At 38.1% G+C, this 17,335-nt stretch overlaps 1 protein-coding gene across 9 annotated transcripts in view; it reads left to right on the top strand.

The window, feature by feature from the left end:
- The window catches only part of PTPN13 (protein tyrosine phosphatase non-receptor type 13), a 186,066-nt gene extending 168,902 nt beyond the window's left edge, over nucleotides 1-17,164 (top strand). For 5 of the 9 annotated variants that reach the window (XM_030564946.1, XM_030564942.1, XM_030564945.1 and 2 more), the window contains 10 exons: nucleotides 165-302; nucleotides 1,737-1,828; nucleotides 3,370-3,425; nucleotides 4,969-5,072; nucleotides 7,789-7,937; nucleotides 8,922-9,012; nucleotides 11,828-12,165; nucleotides 12,947-13,162; nucleotides 15,237-15,299; nucleotides 16,380-17,164. In XM_030564946.1, the coding sequence (XP_030420806.1) occupies nucleotides 165-302; nucleotides 1,737-1,828; nucleotides 3,370-3,425; nucleotides 4,969-5,072; nucleotides 7,789-7,937; nucleotides 8,922-9,012; nucleotides 11,828-12,165; nucleotides 12,947-13,162; nucleotides 15,237-15,299; nucleotides 16,380-16,460 (1,328 nt within the window). In that variant the 3' untranslated portion in view covers nucleotides 16,461-17,164. The remainder of the gene's footprint in view (nucleotides 1-164; nucleotides 303-1,736; nucleotides 1,829-3,369; nucleotides 3,426-4,968; nucleotides 5,073-7,788; nucleotides 7,938-8,921; nucleotides 9,013-11,827; nucleotides 12,166-12,946; nucleotides 13,163-15,236; nucleotides 15,300-16,379) is intronic. The other 4 variants (XM_030564949.1, XM_030564941.1, XM_030564944.1 and 1 more) reach the window with 3 other exon arrangements.
- The last annotated feature ends 171 nt before the right edge of the window (nucleotides 17,165-17,335 follow it).

Here is a 17,335-nt window from a genome sequence, read left to right as displayed (position 1 = left end):
AGCATAGTCAAGGAAGGAGAGTCACAATAATTATTAGTATGAGTATCTTAAAGAAAATATAGACTATCTGCTTGACAGAATGCCCCATTTTGTCATTCACTTCCTTAATGAGAGTTAATCTTTTTATATTTCTTTCTCCCATGTTATTTGTTTTATTGTTCTAGAAACTGAGATACTGGAGGATGACTATTATGATGAGGATGACCATAATGACGTTGTCCAGTATCTGTTGAATGTTGTAGACGAGGAAGCCCAGAACCTCTTAAATCGCAATAATGCAACCACAGGTGACCATCCGCCAGGTACCATAAGCCATCAAAAAGCTAATCCCAGGAAATGAACACTGAATGGGCTGTTGGTTAGCTAACAGAAAGTGTGGAATGGAAGTAGCTTGCAAACTGAATTTTCCCAAGAGATGTGGTTAAAGGGACGGTGCGTCTAATAAGGGAATCTTTTTGTGAAGTCCAGATTTCGTAAATCAGGTCTTTATTTTAAATATTTTTGGGATACGCATTAGTACCTGAAATTGTTTGTGGGTAGAACTGATGATGTTTAAATGTCTTGGTTTGCAGGTGCAGTCAGGCACCCAAATTACATCCCTGATGGTTACAAAATTGTGACTGCAATTTTTGAAAAATATAAAATATTTTTTTCTTTGCAAATCTGCTCCTTTAATTTTCAGCCAGTGTTGTAGTTTCCTTTCTTCCTAGTGCTGCAAGAGTCACTGCTCCCTTTTCATCACCTCTCTGTCTTTGCAACAGAATACTCACCGTCAACTGAAATGGGCATGATTGTGGAATAGCGGTTGCTAATTGATCGTGTGAGGTATCACTGGGGGCTTGCACATAATTCAGTGAATTAAACCAAACTGGTGTCTGCTACTGCGGTCACCAGATTTGAGACACCACTCACTCACTTAATCCTTGTCCTCTGCTCCTTCCTGAACTTGCTGGCCTATATTCATCTATTAGCATTCTTTTAAAACTACAGACTCAGAGCCTCCGCTGGTGTAAATCTGTCTGGTTCCATTACTGCCAAAATTACACCCGCTGGGATCTGGCCCATTGTACACAGCAGCACGGCTGGTGTGTTGAATCTGGGAGATGTAGCAGCAGTGACATAGCTAAAGTAGGTCAGATTTTATCATATACAATTTTATGGTGGCTCATTAATACAGGGAGTAACTAGAATCCAGGTTTAGACCTACTCCTGCTGTGAGTTAGATTAATGTTGCTGGGTTAAGAACTCACCATTCTTTAGTAGTAGGTACATCAGCTCAACACTGATGCAAATAACCACATAGTTCAACTACCTTTAACGAACCCCAAATTTTGATTCTGTGCTAAGAATGATGAAGTATGCTGGCCTGGTTAATATTTACATTATGACCCCTTTACACCATTCCGGCAGTGTAAAGGGAACTTAAACTGGGTGCTAGTGTAGTTTATGCCCACTTTAAGGCCTCTTTACACTGCCAAAGTGCTATAAAGGACCTTGGTTCAAATGAGAATCAGGCCTGTAATCTACCGTTAGTCTATGGTCTGCATTGATAGTAAAGAGTTATTAAGAATGAATGTATGGCCAAGGACTCGTACCCTGAGAACAATTTTTTTTCTGATTTTTTAGATGCAGGCACTACTTTTCTTTTAATATTTGAATGAAAATAAGAGCATTTTCACTTAATCTACCCATGACATCACCTCTCTATAGCTCTGTCTTCCAATGTGTTTCTCCAGCAGGTTCTTTAGAGACCAATGGGAAGCTGGCAGAAGAAAAAGCTGAAGACACGGACTGTGATGGATCATCTTTGCCTGAAGACTTTCCAGAGGTAAAATGAAAAGATATTGGCAGTGTCTTTATTTGCCAATTTCCTAGACTATTTACATCGACTTCTCGTTCCCTCGATCACACTGAATTTGTGGAAATAATTTCATCAACATTTTAAATGTAACTGTCACTGCCATTTGATTGGCCTCCAGAAAACAGTGTTTATAAACCAAGAGTATGGAAGTAGTTTTTGAAATACTGTACAATAATTAATCTGTGATAAATTAATCACACAAGAGAACAACCCAGAAAATTAACATTTGCTGTTCCTAGTAGGAAGCAATGAAAGCCAACAGTTTTTAAAGTGTAATGATAATAAAATGCCAATACAATACTATTTCCTACATTCTAGCGAGAAAGCTCCCTCAGTTCATAGCAGGGTAGGAAAAATCAGAGCATTTCAAATATTTTGCAGAGCATCTGTAAAGAGTCCAAATCTGAGGCTCCCTCTCCTTCATCTTTCTGCTCATATAAACAAATGTTCACAAACAAATTCTATACCCCTTTCACTCTACACTTACCCATGTTGTCCTGTGTGGCATCAGTCAATAGATGTCCAGACTCCATAGCAAATGTATCCAGTTAATAGAATTCCCCTATCTAGTGTACACTCACTGTTTGTACTTCCTGCCCAGTTACAACTGTGACTCAACTTGATCTATAACATCTCTGTAGGGGATCAAAAAGGGAGACTCCTCTTGGCTAAGGCACCAGCAGCTGGGCTAAGCTGGTCTCAGTTGTGAGTCACTCTTGACATTTTTTACACTGACACTGCCTGAGCTCTCTTAATCAAAAATAAAATAAAAAAGCTCCTTACCTCTCTTGAATATTCTAGTTCTATTCATGCATATGAGACATATTTCATTTGGGGGCAAAAGTCACAGGTGCGCTGTCCTTTTGCTTTCCGTTTGATGTACGGGTACAGGTATAGGCTGACTTGGCAAGGGATTGTCACATGAGTTATGTGTTGAGCAGAGCCACAAGCAGATTTTCTGCCTAATCGAATTTCTGCGTTGTTTCAGAAGTGAGCATGCTGAACATTTGCCTATGTGTAGGACTAGAGCCAGGCTCCTTCCTAGTCCTAGTCTTCACTATAGTTATACTGGCGAACCCTCCTAGTCTAGATGCAGCTTATATCACCAAAAGTGTTTTCCCCGGTATAGAGTATACCAGTTCTTCGGACAAAATAAGATGTACACACACTAGGGTTTTTGGCAAAAAAAAAACAACCGCTAACCAACATTACTAGCACAGAGAGACTGAAACTGGAAGAAGAGCCGGGGGTGGGCTCTAGGCTGGGATATGATTTTACCTGTCCAGCTGCTCCATGTTCCCCAGTGCAGAGGCTGAATGTTTGGGGGTTTTGTGATTGGGTGGATTTCCTGGAAGAATAGAGATTGTCAATGCATAATGCTTTCAGTGTGGTACCCTACACAAATATTGAATTTACTTGTTAACATTGTTTTAGTTTATAAGATAAAAGTATTATTGTTGTACAGTCCCCTTCCAACATAACTCACTATACTTTGCTTCCTTCACTAGCCAACACAAATAAATGGCTGTGAAGAACATTGTGAAGACAAAGTAGTGCCTGAAAGGTGAGATTTTTAAGTGGAATTTAAGAGAAATGTAATTTTTACAGCTCGGTGAAATAAGGGGAGATAAAGCACAAACAAACCACAAACCCTATCTGTCTGTTGACATGTTGATATAGGATGGCTTTGTGGTCCGTTCATGTTATCTGAGAGGTCGTGATATTATTTAATGCTATAGAACTTGATGTCAAGTGGGGGTGCTCAAGAATATCTGTTGTGAATTATAAACAGTACAAATTTGCTGTTGGACTCTATTTTGCTACTCAACTACTGGAACATAATTAGGATTAAAAAGTATTCAGATCCGGACTTGCATAGTCCCCCAGTTGCCTCCGCTCCTTCCTCTTTTCCCAAAACTTACTGATCCCAAAGGACAACTTTTCATCTGTAGATAGCTGGTTTGAATCCAGCCCAGGACAGTAGTGTTTGAAAGTTGTTTCTTTCTGACAGTGATTTAACTGATGAATGAACAGACATTTCCATGTGGGAATGTGTCCCCATCAGAATCACCATCAGAACTGGCAGTATCTGGCACCTTCTTTAATCCAAAGTCCAGACAGGCTTATGGTGGTCCCTGCAAAAGTAGATTGAGATGTCCTGCGCTGAGAATGTGAGGAATCTGCACTCTGGATATTTTGTGGGGAAATGTTTTAGCTACTTAAGTTCTTATACAACAAGCAAAGGTTCCCCCTCTGTTCTTCTCCTGCTAGTCTTAAATGAGAAAATCTTCAGTCATGACTCAAACATAATAAAGTAAAATATAACAAAGGCAGCCTACACTGTGTTGCTATGAGTAAAACTTCATGAAACTTAACTATTTAATGGCTGTTTTTTCTCAAATACATTCAAAATTTAGTTTATTTTTGTATTGTCATTTTTGTCCTGCAAAGATACAGATCACACTAGAAAGTCATTGGTGTGTGTGAATGGGTGTATAACATGTCTGTATGTATGTTAAATTACATGTGTAACATGTGTGCGTGCACACACACATGCACACACATACACACATATAAGTTCCATGGGCGAACTTAATTCTGGCATTTCTCAATATTTGGGTGCTTGATGTTGCAACTTTTGTGCTCTTTAATGTAGCTTTTTGTATGCAGTATGTGTGTTATAAATAATATGTCATTTAAATTTATTTCAGTAAGGTTAAAAAGTCATTAGACGCGAAGGCTTTTTTCTTCAAGGAACAACACTAACAATGGATCCAGAAAATATCCTTTTTCAGTTTCTCTCTTTTTAAGAGAGTTCACTATATTTGTATTTTATCTAATATGATTCATAATCTCTATTTATTACATTAATAGCTATCATCGTGGACTTAAACCTCTTATTTTGGTCGAATCTATTGCATACATGAAATATTTATTTTCTTCTAAATGTGGTTTATAAATTTGATCTAAATTTAAGAATTCTGTACTTTTCTAAATGATCTCATATGTTGTAGGGTCTTTTGTCTATAGAAAATATTTATATTTAAAATTGAAATGTATTGTTCCATTAGGAAATGAGAAACCTTTAACATTCTTTGCTTTTCTAGGTCACCTCAACAACCTCTTGTGGGACAAGCGGATGAAGATGAAATTACATGGGGAAGTGATGAACTCCCTATTGAATCAATAAATCAGGAACATCTGGCTAAAGGCAAGGACTTGAACAAATAAACGACCAATGGAAAATGAGGATTACAATAATGTAATCATGTCAGAAATGTATTTGAACATGTTCTGGATATTGTTAAGGGCCCAGTCCTGGAAAGAGCAGTCAGTGGGAGATCAGGGTGCTCAAGAGCTCATAGGAGTGGATCATAATAATTCAAGCTTGCAAGCCCTTTTTCACACAAGGGAGTAACCCCACTGATTCACTGAATGCTCGTCTGAGCGAGGGATTGCAGAATTGGGCCATAGTCAGAACTGCAGCCAATTTCTTCCGTAATATCTGTTTTATGAAAGCTGCAATGGCATATGGTGAAATGTGCAATTAGACTGAAATCCTGTAGGCATCTATTGAGTGCTGACTCCACACCCTAAATACATGGCATTTCCTCATTACTTCAGGCCTGATTTTGCCATCTTTACTGAAGTCAATGGACCTACTTATTGGATGAAATTTAATAGTAAAAAGTGCAAGGTCATGCATTTAGGGATTAATAACAATAATTTTAGTTATAAATTGGGGACACACCAGTTGGAAATAACAGAGGAGGAGAAGGACCTGGGAGTATTGGTTGATCACAGGATGACTATGAGCCACCAATGTGATATGGCCGTTAAAAAAGCTAATGCAGTTTTAGGATGCATCAGGCGAGGTATTTCCAGCAAAGATAAGGAGGTGTTAGTACCGTTGTACAAGGCACTGGTGAGACCTCATCTGGAATACTGTGTGCAGTTCTGGTCTCCCATGTTTAAGGAGGATGAATTCAAACTGGAACAGGTTCAGAGACGGGCTGCTAGGATGATCCGAGGAATGGAAAACCTGCCTTATGAAAGGAGACTGGAAGAGCTTGGCTTGTTTAGCCTAACCAAAAGAATGTTGAGGGGGCATATGACTGCTCTTTATAAATATATCAGGGGGATTAATATCAGGGAGGGAGAGGAATTATTAAAGCTTAGTACCAATGTGGACTCAAGAACAAATGGATATAAACTGGACACTAGGAAGTTTAGACTTGAAATTAGACGAAGGTTTCTAACCCTTAGAGGAGAAAAGTTCTGGAACAGCCTTCCAAGGGGAGTAGTGGGGGCAAAAGACATATCTGGTTTTAAGACTAAGCTGGATAAATTTATAGAGGGGATGGTATGATGGGATTGGCAGTTAATTTAGCAATTGATCTTTGATTATCAGCAGGTAAGTATGCCCGATGGTCTGTGATAGGATGTTAGATGGGATGGGATCTGAGTTACTACAGAGAATTCTTTCCTGGGTGCTGGCTGGTGAGTCTTGCCCACATGCTCAGGGTTTAGCTGATCGCCATATTTGGGGTCGGGAAGGAATTTTCCTCCAGGGCAGACTGGCAGAGGCCCTGGAGGTTTTTCGCCTTTCTCTGCGGCATGGGGCACGGGTCACTTGCTGGAGGATTCTCTGCAGTTTGAGGTCTTCAAACCACAATTTGAAGACTTCAATAACTCAGACTTAGGTTAGGGATTTGTTATAGAAATGGATGGGTGAGATTCTGTGGCCTGCATTGTGCAGGAGGTCAGACTAGATGATAATAATGGTCCCTTCTGACCTTAAAGTCTATGAGTCTATGAGTCCTCCTAGAATAAGATACTGCGCAACATGAGCGAGGGTGGCAGAATTGGGTGTCTATCTTGAACATCTTGAATATGGTCAGGAATATGTTCCATTACCTGAATTCATATTCACAAGTCATATTCAGACTTGTGTCTATAGCATCTGTGCTTCAGAGTGCTTTTTAATTTAGGAAAAATAAACTTGAACATAAACTATTCTGTAAAAGCAGCAAAGAATCCTGTGGCACCTTATAGACTAACAGACCTTTTGGAGCATGAGCTTTCATGGGTGATGCATCCAATGAAGTGGGTATTCACCCACGAAAGTTCATGCTCCAAAACGTCTGTTAGTCTATAAGGTGCCACAGGATTCTTTGCCGCTTTTACAGATCTAGACTAACACGGCTACCCCTCTGATACATAAATATTCTGGTAAAATTTTTGTATAATTCAGTAGTCACAAGCTATTTTTAACTCTCATGTCAAGGAAACATGGATTATTAATGAGTTATGTGGTGTTTGAAAGAATAACGGACACCTGCCTTTCTAAACCAAGATTTTTTTTAAACTTGAATACAGTTAACACATCTTACGCTTTTACCATTACAATGCATTTTAAGATGAAGTTTTAAAGAAAAAGCTGCAAGGTGTGAGCTTGCACTTTTAAATATAAAGTCTCTGGCTCAAGTGCAGAGTAATTGATCTTGCAAATTACAATATGTCAAGAATCCATGCTAAAAATGCATTTGTTAATTATTTCAGTGTATTGACTGCAAGGAAATTAAAGACGAAAATTAGTCATTCATGGTTTCTCAAATGTTGACATTTTTAATCATGAATTGATCTGTACTGTATACAGTTCTGGGGAAAATAGTGATAAAAAGTAGCAAGCATTACCAGTGAAGGGATAATGCTGGAAGGATTGTTTATGTCATGAATCTCTTATGGGTGATCTTTTCTATAAAATATAAGAAATATGTATATGAATAAGCAATTGATAACCTGAAAACTGGATGTGGTGGTACCTGGGAAATCTCTCATTTCATAGCACTCTACTGTAGCCTGCTATAGGCTGTCCTTTCTGTTAGCTGTTTATATGTGCACATAAATCAATCTTCTGCTGCTAGATTGCCCTTTAGTGACCAATGAAGAGCTCTCTGCACTCCCAATTGTCAGAGTGCTTCCTTCAGGCAAATATACTGGAGCCAAACTGAAGTCAGTCATCCGAATGCTACGTGGACTACTGGAACAAGGAGTACCTTCTAAAGAGATTGAGGTAAACAAACAGAGGCTATTTGCAGTCCTTTGTAAAACTCTTTTTAATATGAATCATGCAATGAAAATACTCTTCACTAGGGCAGTGTGAAGCAGGTAGAAATGTAGGGCTTAATTCTGCATGGCTAAAGCAAAAGGGAGGAAAGAATACTTTTCCTCCCTCTGTTTCAGTTTAACTACATTAACTAGACTGAGCTATATTGGCTTTAGATCTAGAAATGTGATTGAAACTTGCCCATTTCATCAAATCCATTAATAATAATAATTAATAATAAATAATATTTCTTAAACCAGCACTTAAGCTGAAAGGACATGGAAAATGTAATGACCTCTGCAAAATCCAGCTCTCCTGATGAAAACATGAATCTCTACTCTTGTTGAAGTTGTTATTATGTTACCAACTATGTTAAAACTTCCAAAACAAAATTACAAAGTAATTACAAGAAGATAGTTGGGGTTTTTGTTGTGGGTTTTTTTTGTTTTTTTTGCAAGGCTGAATGTCTTACTCCCATGTGATATGACTAAATTGTAACTACATTGGGAACTAATACTTGATAATGGGTTCTTCAGTTTAGCAGAGAAAGGTATAACAAGATCCAATGGCAGGAAGCTGAAGCTAAACACTTTCATACTAGAAATGAGGTGTACGTTTTTAATAGTCTGGTTAATTAACCATTAGAACAGTTTACAAAAGGCCAAGGTGGATTCTCCATCATTGGCAATTTTAAAGTCAAGACTGGATGTTTTTAAAAAAAGATATTCTCTAGTTCAAAAGGAATTATTTGGGGGAAATTCTATGGCCTGTATTATACAGGAGGTCAGACTAGATGATCACAGCGGTCCCTTTGGCCTTGGAATCTATGAACCTATAGTGCATCATTTCTATATGTTTCTGATAGATACTGTTAATCACTTAACAGTTAAAAATTGATGGCATTTTGTTTATCCCAGCAGTTATTAATATGAGCTCACTATCTGTTTATAGAACCTTCAAGACTTAAAGCCTTTGGATCAGTGTTTGGTTGGACAAACTAAGGAAAACAGGAGGAAGAACAGATATAAAAATATACTTCCCTGTAAGTCCTAAGTAATCTGACATTAAACTTTTATGTTGATTTAATCAGAAAGGCAGTGTGGTCTGATGGATTTGACATCAGACTGGTAAGTCCTGATTCCTATTCCCAGTTCTGTTGAGTTACTATGTGACTGGACAAACCATTAAACCTCTTTGCACCTGTTGTCCCTATCTGTAACAGAGAGATAATGCTGCTTGCCCACCCTTTTAAAGCACTGTGAGATCTGTGGATGAAAATCATTAAATGAGTGCATCTGCTTGTTATTTTATGTCTCCCATTCTTTCCCTCCACTCTCACGTAAAACATTAATTCTATTTATGCAGCTGATCCTGTTTGTCACACACAATAGACATATACCTTGGAGGGCAGCTCATGCTCTTACTTATACCATTGTAAATCTGGAGTGACAAAGGTATAATAATTAATATTAATACACTGTCTCAATCTCACTATAAAAGAATTATGCTTATATTCCGTTAGTTACATGTGCATGAGGCATGAAGTCTGAGTCTAGAACTGGGAGCCAGAAAGTCTTGAGTTCTAATTTCTGCTCCAACAAAGAGTCTCTGAAGCCGTGGGTAAGACAATATGGGTACATCTACAGTTTGAGCTGGGGGTGTGATTCCCAGCTTGAGGAGACATATCTGTGAGAGCTCATAGCTGTGCCAGCGAGAGGGGCAAGCTGATGGGCATAAATTTGGGACAGCTAGCCCATCTCGCTGCTTGCACTGCTGCGGTTACAGTTTCATTTTAGTGATCTAGCTCAATAAGTGCTAGTGTGAGTGTGTTTCCTGCAGCTGGGAATCACATCCCCAGCTCAGAGTGTAAACATACTCATAGAGCCTGATTTCTAGGAGTGCTGAAAGCCCAAAACTCCAGTTCTTGTCTGTGGCAACTGCGAGGGCTCTGCACCTCTGATCATCAGATTCTTAACCTCGCTGCCGCTTTTTCCTTATGTGATGTGGGATTAATACTTTTTTCCAATAGGATATTTTGAGAATTCATTAATATTTGTGAGATGAAAAGTACTCCATAACTGTTTACAGGACCTGGGTTTAATTATGGGTGTATGGACTAGAGCTGTCGATTAATCAGAGTTAACTCACGCGATTAACTCAAAAAAATGAACTGTGATTAAAAAAAATTAATCATGATTAATCACATTTATAACAATAGAATACCAATTTACATTTATTAAATATTTTTGGATGTTTTTCTACATTTTCAAATATATTGATTTCTATTACAACAGAATACAAAGTATACGGTGCTCACTTTATATTAATATTTTTATTACAAATATTTGCACTGTAAAAATGATCAACAAAAGAAATAGTATTTTTGAATTCACCTCATACAAGTACTGTAGTGCAATCTCTTTATCGTGAAAGTGCAACTTGCAGATGTAGATTTATTTTTTTTACGTAACTGCACTCATAAACAAAACAATGTAAAACTTTAGAGCCTACAAGTCCACTCAGTCCTATTTCTTGTTCAGCGAATTGCTAAGACAAACAAGTTTACGTTTACGGGAGATAATGCTGCCTGCTTCTTGTTTATGTCACCTGAAAGTGAGAACAGACGTCTGCCTGACACTTTTGTAACCGGAGTTGCAAGGTATTTATGTGCTAGATATGCTAAACATTCGTATGCTCCTTCATGCTTCGGCAACCATTCCAGAGGACATGCTTCCATGCTGATGACGATCGTTAAAAAATATTTTAATTAAATTTGTGACAGAACTCCTTTTGGGAGAATTTTATGTCCCCTGCTCTGTTTTACCTGCATTCTGCCATATAGTTCATGTTATAGCAGTCTTGGATGATGACCCAGCACATGTTCATTTTAGAACACTTTCACAGCAGATTTGACAAAACGCAAAGAAGGTACCAATATGAGATTTTTAAGGATAGCTACAGCACTCGACCCAAGGTTTAAAAATCTGAAGTGCCTTCCAAAATCTGACAGGGACAAGGGGTGAAGCATGCTTTCAGATCTCTTAAAAGAGCAGCACTCCCATGCAGAAACTACAGAACCTGAACCACCAAAAAAGAAAATCAACTTTCTGCTGGGGGCATCTGACTCAGATGATGAAAATGAACGTGCATCTGTCTGCTCTGCTTTGGATCATTATCGAGCAGAACCCATCCCCAGCATGGACGTATGTATTCTGGAATGGTAGTTGAAGCATAAAGGGACATATGAATCTTCAGCGCATCTGGCACATAAATATCTTGAGATGCCGGCTACAACAGTGTCATGCAAACACTTGTTCTCACTTTCAGGTGAGATTGTAAACAAGAAGTGAGCAGCATTATCTCCTGCAAATTGTAACCAAACTTGTTCATCTAAGTGATTGGCTGAAGTAGGACTGAGTGGACTTGTAGGTTCTAAAGTTGTACACTGTTTTATTATTGAATGCAGTTATTTTTTTGTATTTTATTATACATTTCTAAGTTCAACTTTTATGCTAAAGAGACTGCACTACAGTACTTCTATTAGGTGAATTGGAAAATACTATTTTTTGTTTTTTACAGTGCAAATACTTGTAATCAAAAATAAATATAAAGTGAGCACTGTACACTTTGTATTCTGTGTTGTAACTGAAATCAATATATTTTAAAACGTAGAAAAACATCCAAAAATATTTAAATAAATGGTATTCTATTATTGTTTAACAGTGAGATTATTTGTATGTTAATCACGATACATTTTTTAAACCACGCGATTAATCACGATTAATTTTTTTTAATCATGTGACAGTCCTAGTATGGACATACATAATTAAAATATGTTTTCTATTTTGGGATTGCAGATGATACCACTAGAGTGCCCCTAGGAACTGAAGCTGGATACATCAATGCCAGCTTCATAAGAATGCCGGTGGGGAATGAAGAATTTGTCTACATTGCATGTCAAGGACCACTCCCTACTACAGTAGCAGACTTCTGGCAAATGACTTGGGAACAAAAGTGTACTGTAATAGCCATGATGACCCAGGAAGTAGAAGGAGAAAAGATAAAATGCCAGCGTTACTGGCCCGATGTGCTTGGCAAAACTATCATGGTCAATGACAGACTCCGGCTGGCCCTTGTGAGACTGCAACAGCTGAAAGGCTTTGTCATTAGAGTGCTGGAGCTAGAAGATATACAAGTAAGGAAATCAAGTTATTCTACACACTCTGTGGATTTCTAGGGGGATTGGGCAGGTTCCTTTTTTGTTTGTTTGGCATGGATCCCTTCCGTCTGCATCCTGGAAAAAACACAGGATTACTTTTCTTTTTTTAATCTTTTTTATCCTTATTTCTTTTGACTATTATGATTGGGCGACTCTTCCTCCAGGTAGGAATTTGAGTGAGCAGCTTCTTCCACCACTGGAATAAAATTCTGCATAAGCTAGCTTGAGACCTTTTCAGCAGGTAGCATTTATGCACTGCTCAGGCACATCACCTCACAATGCTAATGTGCCCCTGTAACAGAAGGTCAGGACATGGCCCCATATATGCATTACTGATAATGCCTTAGATTTAGAAACAGAAAGATTTATTACAAGTAAATCCATTTGTAAGACAATTTACTCGATGAATGACTTTGTGCTAGCAGTGCAGCTAGGACAATGAAACTAAGCTGATCACTTTCACTGTTATTCATAGTCCATGTCCTTTTGCTCTCGAGTTCTAATACACTTTCATCAGGCTTATTTTCCACACATGGCAGGGAAAGGTTGACATTCAAATAAATTCACAATTATAATCGTGTAAGCCATTGTAAAAACTGTTCTGTTCACAAAACTTAAATGTTGGCAAGTTAATTGGCAAATCTCCCTTTACAGTGGGATGTTTGGCTACAGAATGTTCTTAGGCAAGTCTTACAAGTTCTGCCAGTCTGCTTTGCCATTTCTGTATGTATTTGTTCTGTCTCTTTTAAAACCTTAGACTGGTGAATTACGGAGTGTTTCTCATCTGAATTTCACTGCCTGGCCAGACCATGACACACCATCTCAACCAAACGACCTGCTCACTTTCATCTCCTACATGAGGCACATCCATAAATCGGGACCTATCATCACTCACTGCAGTGCAGGCATTGGACGTTCAGGGACACTTATTTGTATCGACGTGGTTCTAGGATTAATCAGCAAGGATCTTGATGTGAGTACCCACAGAATAGACTGAACTGTGCTTTTCACGAAATGGACTGTGAGCCCTAGGAGCTCTTTGGTTATTTTACTAGTGTGCAACTATTTTGAGTCAAGAACTCTGGTTATACCTTAACCTGATTTATTAGGTATATGGTATAAAACATCAATAACTGTGAAAAACAGAAATACTGAGAACAAAGAAAAAGCTAAAAACACTGGATCTTCCTAGGTTTCAGAGCCTGAGCTTCAGCCTGAGTCACAACTTCCAAGTGCTGTCTGTGCAGCTATTTTTAGAGCGTGAGTGTGACCCCTTGTAGCCCCAGTCTGTTGACTGGGACTGGGAGACTCACTCCCGTGGGTTCCAAAACGCTGTGTAGACATACCCTTGTAGGTTTAGAAGGATAAGACCAACATTTACAGATCGTCAAAGTAAGAAAAATGCTGCTTGAGAACTTTGAGTGTGGTGTAAGGACATTTACTTTGTATATTTTCACATGTGATGCAGACTATTTATTGTAGTGGTTATAAAGCTTTTTTTGAATCTCAAGATCTGTTATCATTAAATAACTATTGTCTGATACCCCCACGTAACTTCCTGTGACTGTGAATTTAAATCAATAGAAATAGACAAATATTCTTAAACCTCATAATTTTGCCCAACTGTGAAAATGTAAATAGATGAACATTTTAAAAGCTTAAAAATAAACATTGATATTATCCATCAAAAATATATAATTCTGCCAAGCCTAGTTATTTAGTGATTGTAGTAATTCTTTATCATAAATTAATTAAATACTCACATTTCTTCTTATGAGCGTTTTTATAAATGTGCTTTAGTCAACATTAAATTATCTAATACTCTGTTTTGTAAGAAACTTCCTGATTTTACACTTCAACACTTTACACTGTAACATTCGTAATTCAATTAAAGCAAATATTTGAAACAGAAAACATGCCATGCTTTTCTCATGAACAGGCTGGACATTTTGTGGAAACTATGATAAATACAGAAGCTGTAGAACCAAGTAGTTAGCAACCTTTCATCCAAACAAAGGAAGCTGCAATAAAGCAAAACCAAAAGAGGTCACTGTTTCAGCTCCTCAGCCTGAACCTAAGTCAGTGACATGGTAAAGCTTCCATGCCATGTTTCACAGAGATTATGTACTCCTTGTCCACAGGAGGGCATCGGCAACCTCATTTTAAAGTCATCTCATCCACCAGTTCATGGAGCAATCACTTTCCTATCATCTTGATATAAAATAAAGTGTATTGGCAGCACATTAGGGCCCAATCCAGCAAAGCATGAACATATATGCTTAATTTTGAGCACTTTCATAGTTCCATGGAAGTCAAAGGGAGTGTATAGATACTTAAAAATTGAGCCCATATTTAAATGCTTTGCTGGTTTAGGGCCAGAGTGTGCAGCACCCTTCCAGACTGAGCTTTAGTAGAATAAAGACTGGGGAGTATAAGGGTGTGTTGAGCAGGTAAAATGAAAGATAAAGGAAAAGTAGATGATGCACTCACACCTCACATATTTATTGCACCTGTACAGGCTATACTGTATGCTTTCCATATACTCTACTACAGGGGTAGGCAACCTATGGCACGGGTGCCGAAGGCGGCACGCGAGCTGATTTGCAGTGCCACTCACACTGCCCGGGTCCTGGCCACTGGTCTGGGGAGCTCTGCATTTTAATTTAATTTTAAATGAAGCTTCTTAAACATTTTAAAAACCTTGTTTACTTTACATACAACAATAGTTTCGTTATATATTATAGACTTATAGAAAGAGACCTTCTAAAAATGTTAAAATGTATTACTGGCACACGAAACCTTAAATTAGAGTGAATAAATGAAGACTCGGCACACCACTTCCGAAAGGTTGCCGACCCCTGCTCTACTATATGTCCATAGCTTGGTGGATTTACTGGCGTTTGACTAATGTTTGTCTACTAGACTAAAATGCAAATTCCCTGCTGTGCCACAGGTGTATTTTCCTGTATGCGTGGGGTTTTTTTATTTTTTATTTTTGTTTGGTTATAACATCTCACTTGCTGCTACCGTCTGTTTGCTTTTGGCAGTTTGACATCTCTGATTTGGTGCGTACAATGAGACTACAGAGACATGGAATGGTTCAGACGGAGGTATGTCTACCTTGGTTTACCAAGTTGTACTTTAATAAAGATTTTTAGCTGAATTTCTCATCTCTCAAAAAATTGTGACAAGCACATAGATTGTGCTAGATGTCTGTAGTAGGAAATAGTGTAGAATGACTCACTTTGTACCCCATAAACTCAACCTCATTGTTGCTGGAGTGAAATCAAATGCTAATATAGGGACAGAATTCAATACTGCGGGTAATTTTGGACAAGCTTCACAACATGCAAATACAAGGGCATGCAAATATAGTGTGTGCAAATTTACATGTAGGATGTAGTGAACTGTGTTAATCTGGGCTATAAAAGATCTGACAGTCTCATGCTAGAATTCTTGAATTAAACTCCTTATTCCATTCTGGAAGCACTTATTTTACTCCAGCTGGAAGTAATAGCACATTAGTGCCTTTTTACCTATTCTAAGGCTAAAAAAGCAATTGCATTTTATCTGCTGATGTTATCCATAGCATTATGGTAATTGGATGAATGACTTTTAGGACTGAAAGGTTGAAAAAGCCTCCTAACCTGAACCTAGAGAAGACAGTGAATACAAGAGCAGGGAGTTCTCAAGCCTTATTTAATAAAAAAATACAAAATTATCCAAAAATAGACCCAAACCCTGTGGTATCCTCATTGTAAACTGGAAGGTTGCATTACAGACCCGGGCTCTATTCCCAGCTGTGCCACTGACCTGCTGTGTGACCTTGGTCCAGTTACTTCACTCCTTGGTGCTTCCCTTTCCTCATTTGTAAGCTGCTCTGAGGTCTGCAGATGGCAAACCTTATATAAGGACAAAGTAGTGGTGGTGATGGTGGGATTAAGAATCAAACTAAATATTAACCAGGAGGCAAATCCACATGGAGTACACTTGAAAACTAGGCAGCCCATTCTTGACCCCCTTGTTCTCTTTAAGCATTGTCTCATAACATTCACTCATCATATTCTTTCGTTAACTATATGAATTAGTATTCAAATAAGGAACTCCGCCACCTGTGAAGTACAGGTAGAGGCACCTTATTTAGCTAATGTGAACATTCTGTTTAACATGTTTGATTCTTCCTCTCACAGGATCAGTACATTTTCTGCTATCAAGTTGTCCTCTATGTTCTGAAACATCTGCAAGCTGAAGAACAGAAGAGAGGCAAATAAAATACCAGACCCTGAAGTGCTTTTAAAAAAAAAAGGCAACAGAGGCAGAGGCTCCTGCATATTTTGTTCGTTCTGCCAATATTATTCCAGTCCTTTTCTTCGTTCTCTATCAACCATCTCTTCTATGCAGTCAGTCCTTCATGCCACTTATAGTACATGGTAAAGGGCAAGACAATGCGGTACCACTACTCCCCTCATCCCATAGTTTTGGGGTTCTTTATGTACCAGGAAAAATAATATTTAATAAAGTTGCATTTTTGCAGCTTCCTTATTCTCCGATAAATTACTGAAGTAAAAATGTTTTAATTAAAAATTGTAATAATGCCTTCTGTGGGCATGCAACTATTTTTTAGTATTTGTTTCGCTGCAGTGGGAGGAGGGTGGGAAAATACGGCAGTATTTTATCCTGGTGGATTTTCTTACAGGGACATTTTATTAGTCTATTTTAAAAGCTTGTTTATAGCAGATCTCTCTTTTTCAGCATTTTGATATAATAGAGCAATTTTACAGGGGATACTTGAAATCAGTATTTAAGCTTTACAAACTTTACACCTATTAGCCTAGAAAAGAGTAGTGAATGTTTACTGTAAGTATCACAGTTTATAATGTTTACTTCATAAGAGTTTCATGTATATATTTATATACTTTTACAAAAAAAAAAAAGCTGAATTATCAGGTGCCTAAACTTATAGCTGATTAGGCATTTCCACTGTGTAAATAAAAATACATTTTAAAATGTACGTAGGTGTGTATATGTCCACGAGATGTCTGTCTGTCTGTCCTTACACTGCAATCTTCCCTGAGCTATCTGAGCACCTTATGTTTCAAATCAATTGGGCATATACCTTTTATCTTACTTTCCATTTCTTCCCCTG

This window comes from Gopherus evgoodei, chromosome 5, assembly GCF_007399415.2.
Source record: "Gopherus evgoodei ecotype Sinaloan lineage chromosome 5, rGopEvg1_v1.p, whole genome shotgun sequence".
Lineage (NCBI taxonomy): Eukaryota > Metazoa > Chordata > Testudines > Testudinidae > Gopherus > Gopherus evgoodei.
Note: the sequence above shows the minus strand (reverse complement) of the source record. Positions and strands in the feature narration are given on the sequence as shown.